The following is an 18406-nucleotide window of genomic DNA, read 5'->3' as shown; positions in this document are numbered from 1 at the left end:
ACATCAATTAAGTTGAAGCAACGGGAAGCACAACAAGATTGGCTACATAGAACTAAGCAAATATTGCAATACGGAGGAAGACAACTAATAGTATGCTAAGGAAACAACAATAAAAAAACAAGTACAAAAGAATGGGAAAATAACAACAAGAGCCCTACCGAGGTACCGCCTCGTAGTCTAAAATCATAAAATGAATCACAACTTTTCTTATATCACCGCGGGAGCCTTTATATTTAATTTTGAAAATCATTTGTTTTCGAAATAGTATCCCACATTTTATCCCACCGCATGGCTTCCAGTAGTTCCCCTACAAGCCACGTGTTTCAAGCCCACCTTATCTCACCGTATTTGTTTAAACACCCAGACCTTATACCACTGCATGCATATCAATAATATCAACAGCACGACAGAAACCTCGTGAAACACAATAACAACCGCACGACAGAAACCTCGTGCAAACACAATAACAACCGCACGACAGAAACCTCGTGCAAACACAATAACAATCCTTTCAATAATAACATGTGTGCCAAAACATAACAACTCAACAAAATGACTTTCATAATATGTGCCCATATGCCACAACATTTCCTGAAAATAGTTTCAGTATCACAACCACGTATAGCCCTCGATTCAATAACACTGAATACAACAATAACAATAACACGAGAATACGACAAGTAAATCAACACAAGAACTTAACAACACAAAGAAACGGAAGAACGAACTCACAAAGAAAGACATAACAAGGAAATAATAGTCTCAACAAGAATAGTTCAACAAGGGAGAGGTAATGTGTAACAATGATTCCACGAAAGTGAAATTCGACAACAAGAGAGATAGCATGAATAAATGACCCCAAATAAGAATACGTCAATAATGAAAGGGATAACAAACTTCCATTAAGGCTAAGCAATTACGGAAGAGATAATAATGATTTCAATTAATGTTAAGCAATTACAGAATAATAATAATAATTTCAATTAAGGTTAAGCAATTATGGAAATGATAGCATGACGATAAAAGAGGCAACAACTTCAGTTAAGGTACATAAGAGTTTAATTAGTAATAAGGGTAGAACATGAAGTAATTAATTCCAATTAAGACACGTAAGGGTGAATTTAGTAAATGGGAGATTTAACAAGACAAACAACTTTATATCTAATGAACATAAGAACCTAAGAGCCCTAAACGGTAAAATCTCCACAAATAAGCCCTAGCACGTACTCGTCACCTCGCGTACACGGCCTCCATATAACACAATTAGCACAAATGACTCAAATCCTAAGGGGTAGTTTTCCCTACACAAAGTTAGGCCAGATACTTACTTCAAAAAAGCTAGACCGATACTCTAAAATGACCTTCTAGAGTGAAACAACCTCCGGACATCTCAAATCTTTCCAAAATAACTTCAAATCATAAATAAAACTCATAGAAAATAATTCCGGATAATAAAGTTTCAATCTTTAACAAGAACTAAAAAGTCAACCCAAAAGTCAACCCCCTGGTTCGCACCTCGGAACCCGATAAATTTTACAAAACCCGAACACCCATTCCGATACGAGTTCAACCATGCCAAAATTATCAATTTCCGACATCAATTCGTCCTTCAAATCATTATTTTATATTTTGAAAGATTTTTACAAATTTCCAATTTAATTCACTAATTAAATGATGAAAATAGCAATGGATTCATGAAATATAACAAGATTCGGTTAGAGAACTCTTACCCCAATGAGTTGCTTGAAAAACACACGAAATATCTCCCAAAACCAAGGTCTACAACTCTAAACATGATAAAAATCCTCAAACCTTTCGAAAAATATGATTCTGCCCAAGGATCCCGCTTTTGCCGTCAACAGGTCGCTTTTGTGACTTTCGCTTCTGCGGAATTTATCCGCTTCAAAGGAAATGCCTTGCCTTAGCCAAATTCGCTTTCGCGACAGCATATGCGCTTCTGCGACAACATATGCCCTTCTGCGACAGCATATGCGCTTTTGTGCTCAACAACCGGCACATGGGACTTCGCATGTGCGCCCAAAACATCCGCTTCTGCGATCCTCCCCTTCCAGCCTTGTTCCGCATCTGTGCCCCTTCTCTTCCGCACCTGCGATCAATGCACTTGCGCCTAGGGTTCACAGGTGCGACCACACCAGACCCCTGCCCAAACCAGCTTCTCTCAATATGATCCAAATGATCTGAAACCCGTCCAAAACACACTCGGGACCCCCGGGACCCCGTCCGAAAGTACCAACAAGTTTCATAACACAACACAGACCTACTCGAGGCCTCAAATCACATTAAGCAATATCGAAACTACGAATCGCACCTCGAATCGAACTTATGAACTTTCAAATCTTCCAACTTCCAAAACACGTGCTGAAACATATCAAATCAATCCGGAATGACGTCGAATTTTGCGCACAAGTTCCAAATGACATAAGGGAGATAATCCAACTCTCGGAATCGCATTCCAACCCCGATATCTCCAAGGTCAACTCTTCTTCAAACCTCTCAACCTTCCAAAACTTCAACTTTCCAATTTTTTTCCAAAATGCTTCAAATTACCCTACGGGCCTCCAAATCCAAATCAGGGCGCACACCTAAATCCAAAATCACCATACGAAGCTATTGGAATCATCAAAACACTACTTCAGAGTCATCTACACAAAAGTTAAATTCCGGTCAACTCTTACCGCTTAAGCTTCTAAAACAAGAATCCTTCTTTCAAATTGATCATGAATCATCCGAAAACCGAACTCGACCACACACGCAAGTCATAACACATAATACAAAGTTGCTCGAGACCTTAAGCCACCAAATGGGATGCTAAATCTCAAAATGACTGGTCGGATCGTTATATTCTCCCCCTTTTAAACAAACGTTCGTCCTTGAACATGTCAAGAACCATTCCGGGGTCATCAAATTACTGAGTGAACTACCATACATACACCCTCGGGCGATCCCATGTTACCCCAATCCACATAGGCCTGACGACACCATCCCAACTGAAAAATATCCCTTTCACCTACACGGGTAAACCTTAGAATCGAATTTCTCACCATCTAATCATTTCCAAAAGACCCGATTCCTATATCAGCACACAATATTAGCCTCAACCAACTGCAACAACTTATGCCTACACCCACAAGATACAACCACACGACGTAACACATCACACATATGCCTTAACAATAACTCTAGCCATAATAGCTGCCCATAATCAAATCCAGCATCGACAATTAGCCTCATAACTACTAGAATCATGTTTCAAACCTTCCAACACTGTTAACGATGCAAGAAACATGAAGACCTCATAACTATTCACCCGAATCAACAAGACACATCTAATACCACCTGGGCACACACCTCGCAAGATAAAACTCAATAAGCAGCACGAATATGACTGAATATACAAGGAAACACATAAGAGAACTATCAAACAAGCCCGACGGGCACCACTCCCTATCAGTATCATACTACAAATCAATTTCACAAGGGAGAATCAAAACATATGAACTAATCGCAAGGATCTCATCCTGATATAAATCGCAAGGGTCTCACCCTCAACTCTGAATCACAAGTAGAATACACATCATACCAACTGAAACCTTCCTCTAATTCAATTTTCGCTAACAAAGTCACAACACATACTGAACTCCCACACTGGTAGAGCATCTAATCCACAATTCGTAACCAACCATCCAGAAATCACATCAAAACTACCGAAATGAGTGACAGAAAGACACTTCTAGTTTCATAGCTCTCAATAATGAATGAAAACAAAATGATAGACACGGACTACTACTATTGAATCTCCCAACAGGGGTAAACAATTAAGTAGAGTACCAAATCACTAAACTCACCCGTATGAGAAGTAACATAGAAGATCTCACCCCGATAAGCAAAGTCGAAACAAAATACGAATGATGCTCCTTTATAACAAATCAAAACCATACCCATACAATATCATCTGGTGTAGCGGCCTCATCCCTACCATAGAAATCACATCAACGGGATGAGCCTCCCTCTCTTGGGCGCCCTCTACTCACTTTACCTTCACCCCAAGCTGGCGGTGCAGGGATATCAGCAGCTGGAGCAGAACTCATAGCCTGAATACCCCGTTGTGACACATCTATCCAGAGTCTCGGATAACCTTTCACCATGTGGCTGGTATTCCCACACTCAAAAAAACCTCTCCACAGACGTGGCTATGAAAGTTATCCGGTACGGGTACCCTGAGACCTATGGGTACCTGAAATACTGTGCAAATCCTGGAGTGCAAACTAAACTAGCTGACACATAAAACCTCTACCATACCATACCCTGCCTCCAAAATAGGGACCAGTATATTCTCCCAGTCTACGAGGCCTCTTAGCCTCCCTGTCCTCTCTCTCCTGACCCTATATGCCCTCTAATCGACGGGCGATCTCTACTACCTACTGAAATGAAACATCCGACTCTAACTCCCGAGCCATGCCAAACTAGATATCATAACTGAGCCCCCCCCCCCCAATGAACCTGCGGACTCGCTCTCTGATTGTAGAAACCAAATCAAGTGCATGTCTGGATAAATCACGGAATCTAACGGCATACTCTGACACCAACATAGTGCCCCGGCGCAGTTTCTCAACTCCGTACTCCATGCTTCACGAAGGATCTGGGGAACAAACTCTCTCAAGAACAACTCTGAAAACTGAGTCCATGAAAGTGAAGCTGCATCGGCCGGACTATCCAACTCATATGCTCGCTACCACTGATATGCCAAGCTGGACTATACTAAAAGCAACCCCACTCGTCTCCACAACACCCGTAGTGTGGAGAATACGGTAGCTCTCCCCTTGGAACCCATGCGCATCCTCTGAAGCCAAACCACTAAAAGTAGGAGGGTGATATTTCTTGAACCTCGCAAGTCTAATTTGTTCTTTCTCAAATGTTGTTTCCCTAACCGCGGGCGGAACTGGGATAACAGGTTGTGTCGGCATGACACCTGGAACCTGACCAACGTGTACTCGCTACTCTGGAGTACGGGTGATGGGATTCTGAGCTCCTTCCCTAATCTGTGAAGTAACTAGTGCAATCGAAATAAATCCCACCTGAGCCAATGTACCAAACATGCTCAGGAACTGTGCTAAAGTCTCCTGAAGTCATGGGATCGCAACAGGCGCCTCTGGTACCTATCTCCCAACCGGAGCTACTGGCGGCTCCTCAACAGCTGCTCTGATAGGTGTTATAGTTGTAGCACGTATTCCTCCTCGACTTCTGCCTCTGCCCCTAGCAACACCATCTCTGGGGGCAGCGTCATCGGTAATTGCAGTTCGTATCCTCACAATTTGTGAGAGAATAGAATGAGAAAGGTTCAAACTCCGAGATCAATAAACTTGCACGATAAGAACGAAGGAAATGAACTGTCCTAATAGTTCTGTAGCCTCTCGAAGATAAGTACAGACGTCTCTGTACCGATCCACAAGACTCTACGAACTCGTTTATGACTCGTAGTACCTATGAACCTAGAGCTCTGATACCAACTTGTCACGACCCTAGTTTTCCCTCTGTAGGATATTGTGGCGGCATCTAGTCTCTACGACTAGGTAAACCTAATACTTAACGAAATAAACTGACAGAAATTAACCAATAGAACTATTAAGCAGATACCGAATGTTTCTAAATGAACACAACATTTACAACATGAAATAGCATCCCAAAACAGGTAGTACAAGTCATAAGCTCTACTAAGTTTACTAGAAAAATCCATGAATACAATTGTTTGGAAAAGAATTAAACAGTACAAGTACAAGATTAGAAGGTGACTCCGAGGCCTGCGAATATGACAACAGGTTTACCTTGAGTCTCCACAGCAATGCTCGACCAACCAGCTAATAATCAACAATAACCGTGGCACCTGGATCTGCACAAAAATATGTAGAAGCATAGTATGAGTACACCACAGCGGTACCCAGTAAGTATTAAGACTAACCTTGGTGGAGTAGTGACGAGGGACAGTCAAGACACCTACCGAACTAAATAACCTGAACAAGTGTGAAGGTGAACTAACAGAGAAACAATATTAATATAAAGTTAAGCAGGATAAGGAATACCAAATAATGCTTGCAATGATACACGAGTAAAAACAATAATTAACAGGAAGCAGTCAGGTAACAGTGCAGTAAAGTAAGCTGAATACGGTTTACGTCCGGTGATTCCAAATAAAGAAAAACCAGCAACAACTCAATAAGGACAACTACTTTTACACCGGATCTCTCAAGCATTTCCACGAGGTACCAAACCTCATAATCACAGCTCGCGGGTTCCAATTCATGAACCCTAATCACTTAGCATCTTGTACTCGCATTACAACTCATAACCGCACGGACGACTCACGTGCCAGGAGAACAACTCTCACACAGAAGGCAAGTAAACAAGAGTACATGTAATGGTCAATAGCGTCAGGATTCATCTTCTTAAACCGATATGGGTGATTTATCTACGTGTATGCTTGTGCTAGTGTTCTACCACAATTCAAGTCAACCAATGAGAGTAGAGACAACGAATGGCACATAAGAAACGATCACCACGAAATGTACAGTGTAAGCAAGATAGCAATGAAGTTGAAGCAACGACAAGCATAACAAGATTGGCTACATAAAACTAAGCAAATATTGCAACACGGAGGAAGACAATTAATAGTATGCTAAGGAAACAACAATAAAAAACAAGTACAAAAGAATGGGAACTGACAACAAGAGCCCTACCGAGGTACTGCCTCGTAGTCTCAAATCATAAAATAAATCACAACTTTCCTTATATCACCACGGGAGCCTTTATATTCAGTTTTGAAAATCATTTATCTCGAAATAGCATCCCGCGTTTTAGCCCACCTTATCACACCGCATGACTTCTAGTAGTTCCCCTACTAACTATGTGTTTCAAGACCACCTTATCTCACCGCATGCGTTTCAATACCCATACCTTATACCGTCGCATGCGTATCAATAATAATAATATCACGTCGGAAACCTCGTGCAATATAATAATAACCGCACGGCAGAAACCTCGTGCAAACACAATAACAACTGCACGGTAGAAACCTCGTGCAAACACAATAACAATCCTTTCAACAATAACATGTGTGCCAAAACATAACAACTCAACAAAATAACTTTCACAATATATACACATATGCCACAACATTTTGTCAAAACAGTTTTAATATCGCAACCACGCATAGCACTCGACTCAACAACATTGAATACAACAACAACAACAATAACACGAGAATACGTCAAGTAAATCAACACAAGAACTTCAAAACACAAAGAAACGAAAGAACTAACTCACAAAGAAAGACAAAACAGGGAAATAATAGTCTCAACAAGAATAGTTCAACAAGGAAGAGGTAATGTGTAACAATGATTCCACGAAAGTACAATTCGACAACAAGAGAGGTAGCATGAATAAATGACCCCAAATAAGAATATGTCAACAATGAAAGGGATAACAAACTTCCATTAAGGATAAGCAATTACGGAAGAGATAAAAATGATTTCAATTAAGGTTAAGCAATTACGAAAAGAAAATAATGATTTCAATTAAGGTTAATCAATTACAAAAATGATAGCATGGCGTTAAAAGAGGCAACAACTTCAGTTAAGGCACATAAGAGTTTAATCGGCAATAATGGTAGAACATGAAGCAATTAATTCCAATTAAGACACGTAAGGGTGAATTTAGTAAATGGGGGATTTAACATGACAAACAACTTCATATCTAATGAACATAAGAACCTAATAGCCCTAAATGATCAAATTTCCACAAATAATCCCGAGCACGTACTCGTCACCTCGCGTACACGACCTCCACATGACACAATTATCACAAATGACTCAAATCCAAAGGAAAAATTTTCCCCACATAAAGTTAGGCAAGATACTTACCTCAAAGAAGCTAGACCGATACTCTAAAATGACCTTCTCGAGTGAAACAACCTCTGGATGGCTCAAATCTAGACAAAATAACTTCAAATCATAAATAAAATTCATAGAAAATAGTTCCGAATAATAAAGCTTCAATCTTTAACAAGAACTAAAAAGTCAACCCAAAAGTCAACCCCTAGGCCCGCACCTCGGAACTCGATAAAATTCATAAAACCCGAATACCCATTCCGATACGAGTTCAACCATACCAAAATTATCAATTTCCGACATCAATTCGTCCTTCAAATCATCATTTTACATTTTGAAAGATTTTTACAAATTTTCCCCAAATTTTCAATTTAATTCACTAATTAAATGATGAAAATAGTAATGGATTCATGAAATATAACAAGATTCGGGTAGAGAACACTTACCCCAATGAGTTGCTTGAAAAATCCACAAAACATTTTCCATAACCGAGGTCTACAACTCTAAAAATGATAAAATCCTCAAACCCTTCGAAATATATGATTCTGCCCAGGGATCCCGCTTTTGTGGTTAGCAGGTCGCTTCTACAGAATATATCTTCTTCTGCGGAAATGCCTTGCCTCAGCCAAGGTCGCTTCTGTGATAGTATATGCACTTTTGCGCGTGCGCTTCTACGCTCAACATCCCGCACCTGCGACTGTGCAGGTGCGCCCAAAACATCCGCTTCTGCGATCCTCCCCTTCCAGCCTTGTTCCGCATCTGCGCCCCTTCTCCTCCGCACATGCGATCAAATCACCTGCACCCAGGGTCTGTAGGTGCGACCACACCAGACCCCTACCTAAATTAGCTTCTCTCAACATGATCCAAATGATCTAAAACCCGTCTGAAATACACCTGGGGCCCCCGAGACCCCGTCCAAATTTACCAATAAGTTCCATAACACAACGCGGACCTACTCGAGGCCTCAAATCACATCAAACAATATCGACACTATGAATCGCACCTCGAATCGAACGTATGAACTTTCAAATCTTCCAACTTCCAAAACTCGTGCTGAAACATATCAAATCAACCGGAATGACGTCGAATTTTGCACACAAGTTCCAAATGACATAACGGAGCTAATACAACCCTCGAAATCGCATTACGACCCCGATATCACCAAGGTCAACTCTCGGTCAAACCTCTCAACCTTTCAAAATTTTAACTTTCCAATTTTCGCCAAAATGCATCAAATTACTCTACGGATCTCCAAATCCAAATCCGGGCGCACGTCTAAGTCCAAAATTACCATACGAAACTATTGGAATCATCAAAATGTTATTTTGGAGTCGTCTACATAAAATTCAAATTCCGATCAAATCTTACGGCTTAAGCTTCTAAAACAAGAATATTTTTTCCAAATTGATCCTGAATCATCCGAAAACCGAACTCGACCGCACACACAAGTCATAACATATAGTACGAAGCTTCTCGAGATCTTAAGCCACCGAACGGGATGCTAATTCTCAAAACGATCAGTCGGGTCATTACAATAAGTGATGCTATTAGCTTTACTTGATAGACTAGGTGAGCGAGCTTAAATTTGGTGAGTTAGAGTCCCTATATGAGGTTAGGAGGTTAGAAGTTTGTTGTTTGTTTGTGACTTGTATATCTTGCATGATGATCTCTTGATCTTGTTTGTTAAAATTTTCTAGTCTTGGTTTCGATTTTTCCAGATGTATCAGAAACCTTTTACGTATAATATACTAAGTGGTAAGTATATATCTGATGGTTTGAGTTGCTATAGGGCCTAATTGTTAGTATCAATCGAAGTGGTGGCGTTTCTAAGCGTGATTTATTGAGAGCGGTTTTAATGTTTACTCGAGGACGGGCAAGAGTTTAAGTGTCGGGTTATGATGTTCAATAAAAATGCATATATTTAACTATTATTACCTCACATTCTAGTACTTTTAATCATCTTTTGAGCATTAATTATATTACTTTATGCTTAATATTATACTTTAATTATGTATGAATAAAGCGATGTAAAAATTAAAATATTTAGAGTAAAATTGATAAAATACGGAAGAAAAAAAAAAGGAAAATGAAATAATTAAATAAGGAGGAAAAAAGGGGACACCCTTTGGTGTTTGTCCCCCAAGTGCAAGAAAAAAAAGAGAAGAGGAATTACAATTCTTGAATTGAAATTGAGAAATGCTACTGCCTCTAGCAGGCGCTGGCCTGGACCCTGCATGGCAGGAGTTTTCCTATTTCATCCGGGACAAGGTTAATTCAGTCCTACACGGTCCCAATTCATATATAAGGAGTCCTAAACCTGATTTGGAGGGGACCTAACATATTTTTGGGAGGTGAATACGTCACTTTGGACGGGAGAACATAAATCACGCTTGGAGGAAGCTTTCAACTAGTTTTTCTTCTCTTCTCTTCTTTTAATCTCATAGTATATTAGTTCTAGAGTTGTGGAGTGCTACATGAACGTTGTAGTTTGAAGCTTGAATTATTCTTATTATTTTATCATATTGGTTTATTTATTCAATCTTGCGCTTAATTATTTGATTGCTTGATCACCAATTAAATACTATTTACGAATCTAGGATTGAACTCGAGAGAGAGAATTCTACATTGCATATAAGATTGAGTAGAGCGAGATCTTGAACCTGAGTTTCGGGAACGAATTTGCAGTTAGGATAGGGATATACCTAATTGTCTTGCTTGGTTATTATACGAGAACTATTAATGCATTCTTGTTAATCCTAATTCCATAGGAATATAGGTGTTAGGTTAGCTTGAATAGGCGAGTAGTACTTCGAAAAAATACTACGAGTAATATTAACTAAGTCAATCAATAAATCAGATAAATTAATTAGACAATTTAAGTAGAAAACCCAATGGGATTGTTTGTTAACCCATAGCTCTGCAATATTTTCTCCCATTGAATTCGTCTCTAAGCTTGCCGACATATTTTCTTTAATTTCTTAGTTTGCTACTCTAGATTAGTTTTATTTAAATATTTATACTTTAGAATATCGCTTGAATAGATTAATTGTCTTAGTTTAATTTAGTAAATAGTAAATCATAAGTCATTGTGGGTACGGTATCTGGATTTACAGACCTATATTACTTGTACGACCACGTATACTTGCTTGTGTGTTTGGGAGCAACAGACCGCTTATCCTTTTTAGGGTTAAATTTGGGCGTGATCAAATTTGGTACCGTTATCGGAAACTAATGTGTAGTTATAGCGGTAAATATTACTAGATTTTAGGTTTGAACTTTTATTTTGTTTTAATTGTACTTGCTCATCAAATTTTGTGACTATTTACCTTCTCAAGGTCGTAGGGGAAAAACGAATTTTCTAAAGTACTACGTAGTAAATAAAGGGCATATATTTGAAAAGAGGTGAGCCTTAAGTTCTAGAAGAAAAATAAAATAAGAAAAGGAAAAAAGAGAACTAGAAAAGATACCCAAGTGGGACCTTGTTTTTACTTGGCACATTAAGCAACTGCCAAATAAACATGAGAGTTCAAAAGTTTGGTGGACATGATGCAAACCGTGTACTCCTTGGAACGTATCTAAGTTCCAACTGTACCTTTTAGTCTATGTTTCACCTAAATAAAATAATTGAAAACATGATTGTCAAATGAATGAGACCGCCGATTCTCATAGCCCCTCCCCGGAATCATTCTCTTTTCTCAATAAAATCAAACCCTCCCTCTATTTTTATCCTTCATTATTTTTACAAGTGTTAATTTTTTATTTTCCTAAGGTGTTTTAAGTTGGTAAGCTGAAATCCAGCTGCCAAGCATTGACTTCCTTAGATCATGGGATGCTCGTTCCTTACTTTGTATTCTTGATTTCCTTTCCTTTCCTTTCTTTTCTTCTTTAAAACCAGTTCTTGGTTAGGGCTTTTTTGAATTTTAGTTCAACTTTCTTTGTTGCCCAATCATTCTCCATTTTCCCTTAAGGTAACATATACCTCCTCTTCTAATTCTCTCTTTCAAAAATGAATTTTTCATGACCATCTACCATTTTATTCATGGAAATAGTTTTTTCTTTTTTTTAATGCGAGTTTTCTGTCCCCTCCTTAATTTTTACACCTTTTTTCGTGCAATTTCTTGTTTCTGCATGTTTTTGTTCTTGATCATCTATTGATTTTAATCAAAGGTGACTTTACCTTTTTCTTCTAGTTCTTTGTTTCTCGTTTATGTTCCGCTTTTTTAAATTCTTTTATTTTTTTAAAAATCCATTTATGGTTAGTATATTGATAATGTGATAATTCAAGAAATAAAGCTACCTTTGTTGGGATTATGGAAAATTGAAGAACTCGAGAGCTCTCAATACACTATTTAATTAGTACTTACAAATACTGCACATCTGTTTCTCTAACGACTACTAAAATTGTCTAGGCTGTGTTTAGTCATTGAAATTTGTGAGTTCTATTTTTGTTTTATTTTAAATATTCAACCTCTATTGCTGTTATTGTTTTCAAAGGCTAACTAAATAGACTTGTAGGTATATCTAAAGTTAATCAGCACAATGATAATTAACTGTTTCTTTTAAAAGTTAATAATATACAGTAACAAAAAAGAATTGCATATATGTTTTTGATGTGATTGTGATATACTGCAGGTAGGTGTTTCAAAGGGCTATGAAGTGTTTCCAGTTCTCAAATTCAGACAAGAATGATGATCACAACAACAAGACTACAAAGTCTACATCAGGCCAGTCTTGTGCCTCTGTTTCAACTGATCCTGAGTTTAAAGGATTCACTAATTCAGGCCAATCTTCTGCATCCGACATAAGCACCGAGTCCAGTTCTAGGCTCTCATTTTCGTGCTTGTCGTCTCATAAAAGACCCTGCAACCTTAGGGTCTTCACAGTCGATGAGTTGAAGACTGCCACCAGGAACTTTAGCCGATCCCTCATGATCGGAGAAGGCGGGTTTGGAGGCGTTTACAGGGGTGTTTTACGTGACACGAATAAGAGAACTGATATCGCCGTTAAACAGCTAAGCCAGAGAGGATTGCAGGCTAGTTCTCTTAGTATAAACTTTATTGATATATGATGGTTTGTGAAATTAAAAGATGGTATGACATGTTTTTTTTTCTGAAATTGATTGTAGGGGCATAAGGAATGGGTGACAGAAGTGAACGTTCTAGGTGTGGTTGAGCATCCGAATCTTGTGAAGCTCATAGGGTATTGTGCGCAGGATGACGAGAGAGGAATACAGCGCCTATTGGTGTATGAATTCTTGACCAACAGGAGCGTACAGGATCATCTAATTAGTCGTTTTATGTCACCTTTGCCATGGGAGACTAGATTAAGTATCGCTCGTGATGCTGCTACAGGCTTGGCCTATCTTCACGAGGGAATGGAGTTTCAGGTAGTTCATTCTATATATTTTGCATTGCAGCAACTCTTCATACTTATGCTTATGTCTTATTAATGCAGATTATCTTTAGAGATTTCAAATCATCTAACATTCTATTGGATGAGAAATGGAATGCAAAGCTTTCAGATTTTGGTTTGGCAAGATTAGGCCCTTCTCATGGATTAAGCCATGTCTCAACTGCGGTATGCTCAATACCTCCATTGAATTTTATATATATTTCTACATAAAGTAATTCAGGTGTTTGGAAGTCTACTACTGTACTACACCTTCCGCACCACTTGAATTGATGGTCTATTTCACCAACATTTGGTGTGATATTTCACTTCAAAATTTAGAAAGTAACTATTGCTAGGATGAAAATACTACTACTACTACTATTATTAATATTTTTCTTTTTTCAAAAATCGACAAGTCACTGAGGGCTGGTGGTGCACAGTTCGGAATGCTGCTCTAACCACTAGACCAAAGCCGCGGGGTGAAACTACTACACCTATTATTAAATAATAAAGTTTTAGTTAACCAAGTATATTGAAAGTAATCTCATATTCAAATGTCACGATTTGGATTGTAATAGTCTATTTAGGATAGTTTGTAGGATCATGGATTATCTCCAAACATGTTACAACAACAACAACAACAACTCAGTATAATCCCACTAGTGAGGTATGGGGAGGGTAGTGTGACCTTACCGCTACCCTGGGGTAGAGAGGCTGTTTCCGATAGACCCTCGACTCGCTCCTTCCAAGAACTCCCCACCTTGCTCTTGGAGTGACTCGAACTCACAACATCTTGGTTGGAAGTGGAGGGTGCTCTTGGAGTGACTCAAACTCACAATCCACTCTCCAAACATGTTATAGATGTTATATTTTTCTTTTAAAATGCCATAATTATGTGAAATTCTCTATTTTCTAAGAATAAACACACTTAGACCAATACATTAGTGATGAATGTGCTTGATTTCATCAGGTGGTGGGAACTGTTGGATATGCTGCTCCAGAATATATACAGACTGGGCGCCTAACATCCAAGAGCGATGTATGGAGCTATGGGGTGTTTCTATATGAACTCATTACCGGAAGGCGTCCATTGGACAGAAATAAACCTAAAAATGAGCAGAAACTTCTGGAATGGGTGAGACCACATCTTTCAGACCTGAAGAAGTTTGAACAAATTTTGGATCCTCGACTAGATGGGAACTATTCCCTTAAATCTGCACAGAAGTTAGCTGCCATAGCGAATAGGTGTTTAACTAAACACCCCAGAAATCGTCCTAAAATGAGTGAGGTTTTGGAGATGGTGAATCGGCTCGTGGAGGCAACTGAAGCAAAAAGTCCAGAAATCCCAATAGAAGAAAGTACAACCACGAGAGTCGAGGATGAGAAATTCAGAGTAAGGTGTCTAAGTGCAAGCAGAAGGTTGGTAGAACATATTCCTAAAGAAAACAAGTTGCTGGTATGGAAATTGTGGAGGCCTAAGCTTGTCAGTACCAATTGAGTGGCAGGAATAAACTGAAGTGAATCTTGTGCTGACGACTCAAATTGTAAAGATATTTCATGTTTTGCTAGAGCTGCCAACTAGAAGGAAAGTTTTGTTGAACAGACTAAATACCAAAACTGGAAAGACCAAGTATAAATGATTAAGTAACACAAGATGAAAATGTTTGTGATCAATATTCTTTTCAGTACACTTGTATAAAAATTTTGCCGGATATAATCCGTGTAAACATTAATCTCGGGCAATATTCATTATCAACACTAGATCCAAAAACAAAACAATCATGTAATCCATAATAAACTAGCATGTGGATCTATAAATAGCTGAAAAGTCTACAATTTAACCAAGGAAAATATCTGCGTAAGGCTGTGTTTCAATTTACGCTTATTTCGTTTCATGGCAGCGAGGACTACAAATTCAAGCATACACTGTCCAAATAGATCCTATTTGGAATAAAAAGGGTAGCTCCAAATCTCGCAACAATATGCTGAAAACTCAGATCTCTATTTCAGTTTGTGAAAGCTCAAGGCATGTCAATTACCTAACAAATGATCTCACTCCACAGAGATGGAGTCCAACAATCTTTTACCTTCTTCGCTCAGCTCTATATTCTCCATTTTAATCCGCCGACGCATGATAGGACTTGTTTTTCCAGAAGCTACATAAGTTCTTATCAAAGATTCAAATATGTCAACCCCCAACTCATCCTTAGCCTTCTTCAAAATTTCCATAAAATGTTCTGCACCATCGACATCTTTATTTTGTTCAAAATGACTCATGAATTTTCTAACGATAGCAGATGATGGAACCCACTTGCCACCATCACCTCTACCAGTTGAAATTGCCTTGTCAACACAATCAACTGCTGATTTGATATCCCCATTTTGCAGATAATAATCCCCGAAAATCTCCCATGTCTTAGCATTAGGCTTAGCTCCGCTCCTTCGGGCCCGTTCCTTGAGCTCTTCAGCTTTCTCCAAAGAACCTTGTTTAGTGTAAGCTCCTATAAGAACATTTGCTACACGTATGTCATAAGTTGGGCATCCAGATTCCCATTCCTTGAAGCATTTCTCAGCACCCGGTAAGTCATTCAAGTTAACCAAAACTTGGATCATGTTAAGATAGTTTATGTTTGCCGTTCCGGGAAAAGCAAGCCTCAAAGAACGCCATACACGATATACTTCCAACAAATTTCCAACACGGCCATACAATGTGATCAGAAACTGGTAAGCAGTAACATTGCGACATGCATTTTTCTTTTCCAGTTCCTTGAGTGCCTTCACTGCTTTATCGGTTAAGCCAGCATCTGCATAAATCGATGCTAAATTGCTATATGTAGTCCAATCATCAGCTACACGACCATCTCTCTTCATTTCATCAATAACCCTCTCGACCCCAGAAATATCATTCATAGAAGAAAGAGCCCTCATCCAAACATTGTAGGTGTAAGAATCTGGCATTACATCATAGGCCTTCATTTCTTGAATAATGGCTGGAATTTTTTCTGGGTGCCCAGTTTTTGAGTAGAGAGTCATCAAGCTGTTATAAGGCATGGAGCTTAAACCTAAGTTAAGTTCTTTCATTTTCTCCATCAGCGCCTCAGCTTTTTCAGTCATTAATTCCTTGCAGTAGCAATTCAGAAGAGCAGAATAGGTGAGAAGATTTTTCGATGCCTCTGGGAGATCCGAAAAATAAGTCTCTGCTGCTTCAATCCCTTTACTCTTGGCAACAAGATCCAGATGTATAGCTTGATCACTAATAGTCTTGTTCATGCCCCTTTTTTCCATTGTTTCTGATAACTGCATAAAGCAAACTTAAACATTTCATTTTGCTATAAAATATCAAGGAACCATAAAATGCTACTACTTGCTTACAAGTTACATCTGATAGTGCTAAGGATGTTATACATAACTGTTCCACTTCAAATTCTGTGCTGCCGTAATACGATCTACAGTAAGAGATAAATGAACCCCCTTTTTGGGTTTCTTAAATAGGAGTTTACAATATGTGTATTGCATCAAGGTATAATCCCTTAAGCAGTTATTTTCACTATTTGATATAAGCTGCCACCAAAAGATAACATAGGAATTAAGTAAAAAAGAAAATAAACTAGTCGAAAACCACAGCAGTGGGAACTATAGCTAGAATATGCATCAATTTTAAAGCTAAAATCAAATAGAGATAGCTTGAAGTGAAAACCATGACAAGATACAGATTTACACAAACAAATTAGGGTTTAAAGTTCACAATTTCAAAAATGGAAGACCTTGAAGTTGAAGGTAGTGTGTCTTTCAAATTAACAACCATATGTTTTGAGGCCACATACTACAATCTATATGGAAATGCTAATGGTTAGGTCATGTGATGACCTCTTTCATTAAGAAGCAATTCAAAAACTCAAGATTTATTTTCAGATAAAAACATGCAACGAGGTTCAAGATTGGAGGCACAAAATCCCCAAAAAGACAAAAAACCACACTTATTCTATTGCCAAATCATGGAAATCAACAGAAACGCAAAAATAATTCCAAAGTGAAAGGAAGTAAGAACTATATTTAGGTCGTATCATCGAAATTTAAGGAAGGTTTAAGCCCGAATCACAAGGGTCTATTGTACCCAGCCTTACCTGCATTTCTACAAGAGGCTATTTCCAATTAATGGTGAGGCAACTTTACCTTTACCAGTTACGTTAAGGCTCACGTTCCGAGGTTTAAGGCTAACAATTCAAAAATTTAAGATATTTTCAAGTAAAATAATGAAAATTTATTAAAATACAAAGAGGGTTTAGGGTCTAAGGTACAGAAACTAGGAAAATGAGAGACCTTGAGTGCTGGGGCGTAAAGCTTGCGTTGGCGTAAGACCTTGAGGGATTTTCCAACTTCCCATTTGTAAGCACTTTTGTGGGATTTCAAGAATTGATTCAGATTTTTCCTAACGTGGTTCTCTTCGCCTCCTTCCTTGAACAGATTCTTGTAAAGTGCATCTTCCAAGTACTTCTTCGTAGCCCTTTTCCCAATGTTCTTCGTTTTCAACGAGAACTTCTGAATAAACGACGCCATTTCTGATGGTTTTTTTATTACTTGTTTTCGCTTTTACTCTTACACACTGTGTTTGGGGTTTTATTTTCAGGTTTCAATCAACTGGAAAAGCCCTAGGCGAGCTGAGGACGGAGAATGGAGATTTTGAAAATGGTAATGGGCTTCTGAAATGCAATCGTTAGATAGAGCTGGGCCTGCTCCATTATTCTCTGGGCAAAGTCACCAAGTGCACAGATAGCCGATTTTGGACCCTATATAAGCAATAGCCTATGTTCAAATATTTTTGTAGATCTAGTCAATTAGGAACAAATTTGAAACATACGAGACTGAACTTGTAAAAGTATGCATATGAAATAATAAATTTTATCATCAGTTGAGAGGCCATATACATGATTGAACTACTTATGGCTGAAGTTCCGGTGAACAAATTTTGCCCAAAAACAGTAATTTATTCTTCAAATTTCAATAACTCAATATACAATTTAACACCCAAATTTACTCCAAATAGCATAAAATTTGAAACATAAGTTTTAAATTTCATAAAAAATAGACCTCAATAATTAATTGAATTTATTACC

The 18406-nt window shown here is 38.4% G+C and overlaps 2 protein-coding genes across 4 annotated transcripts; one reads left to right on the top strand and one right to left on the bottom strand.

Annotated features, from left to right (window-relative positions):
• The first annotated feature begins 11456 nt into the window (after window positions 1-11456).
• Window positions 11457-14966, top strand: LOC107816692 (serine/threonine-protein kinase PCRK1). 3 transcript variants are annotated; one of them, XM_016642432.2, is made up of 5 exons: window positions 11457-12068; window positions 12534-12933; window positions 13027-13287; window positions 13356-13478; window positions 14263-14966. In XM_016642432.2, exons 2-5 carry the CDS (start codon window positions 12553-12555, stop codon window positions 14788-14790), a joined length of 1293 nt encoding a protein of 430 aa, XP_016497918.1. In that variant the 5' UTR covers window positions 11457-12068; window positions 12534-12552; the 3' UTR covers window positions 14791-14966. The 3 variants fall into 3 exon arrangements, with proteins under 3 accessions (XP_016497918.1, XP_016497917.1, XP_016497919.1); XM_016642431.2 differs by having other exon boundaries at window positions 11459-11869; XM_016642433.2 differs by lacking the exon at window positions 11457-12068 and adding an exon at window positions 12195-12333.
• A 110-nt stretch (window positions 14967-15076) lies between these two features.
• LOC107816691 (large ribosomal subunit protein mL101 (rPPR4)-like) lies at window positions 15077-18185 on the bottom strand. The gene is made up of 2 exons (XM_016642430.2): window positions 17613-18185; window positions 15077-16589 (listed from the first exon to the last, which is right to left on the bottom strand). The coding sequence occupies exons 1-2, from the start codon at window positions 17847-17849 to the stop codon at window positions 15345-15347; spliced, it is 1482 nt and encodes a 493-aa protein (XP_016497916.1). The 5' UTR covers window positions 17850-18185; the 3' UTR covers window positions 15077-15344.
• Window positions 18186-18406: the final 221 nt, after the last annotated feature.

This window comes from Nicotiana tabacum, chromosome 13, assembly GCF_000715075.1.
Source record: "Nicotiana tabacum cultivar K326 chromosome 13, ASM71507v2, whole genome shotgun sequence".
Classification (NCBI taxonomy): domain Eukaryota; kingdom Viridiplantae; phylum Streptophyta; class Magnoliopsida; order Solanales; family Solanaceae; genus Nicotiana; species Nicotiana tabacum.
This window is presented reverse-complemented; position numbering and strand designations above follow the sequence as displayed.

Bases quoted from the DNA above. Each gene is read 5' to 3' on its own strand.
- LOC107816691 (XM_016642430.2), bottom strand. From the start codon at position 17,849: ATGGCGTCGTTTATTCAGAAGTTCTCGTTGAAAACGAAGAACATTGGG. The intron at 16,590-17,612 runs GTCTCTCATTTT...TGCTTTATGCAG, and splicing joins TTTACGCCCCAGCACTCAAG to TTATCAGAAACAATGGAAAA.
- LOC107816692 (XM_016642432.2), top strand. From the start codon at position 12,553: ATGAAGTGTTTCCAGTTCTCAAATTCAGACAAGAATGATGATCACAAC. The intron at 13,288-13,355 runs GTAGTTCATTCT...TTATTAATGCAG, and splicing joins ACGAGGGAATGGAGTTTCAG to ATTATCTTTAGAGATTTCAA. The intron at 13,479-14,262 runs GTATGCTCAATA...TGATTTCATCAG, and splicing joins TAAGCCATGTCTCAACTGCG to GTGGTGGGAACTGTTGGATA.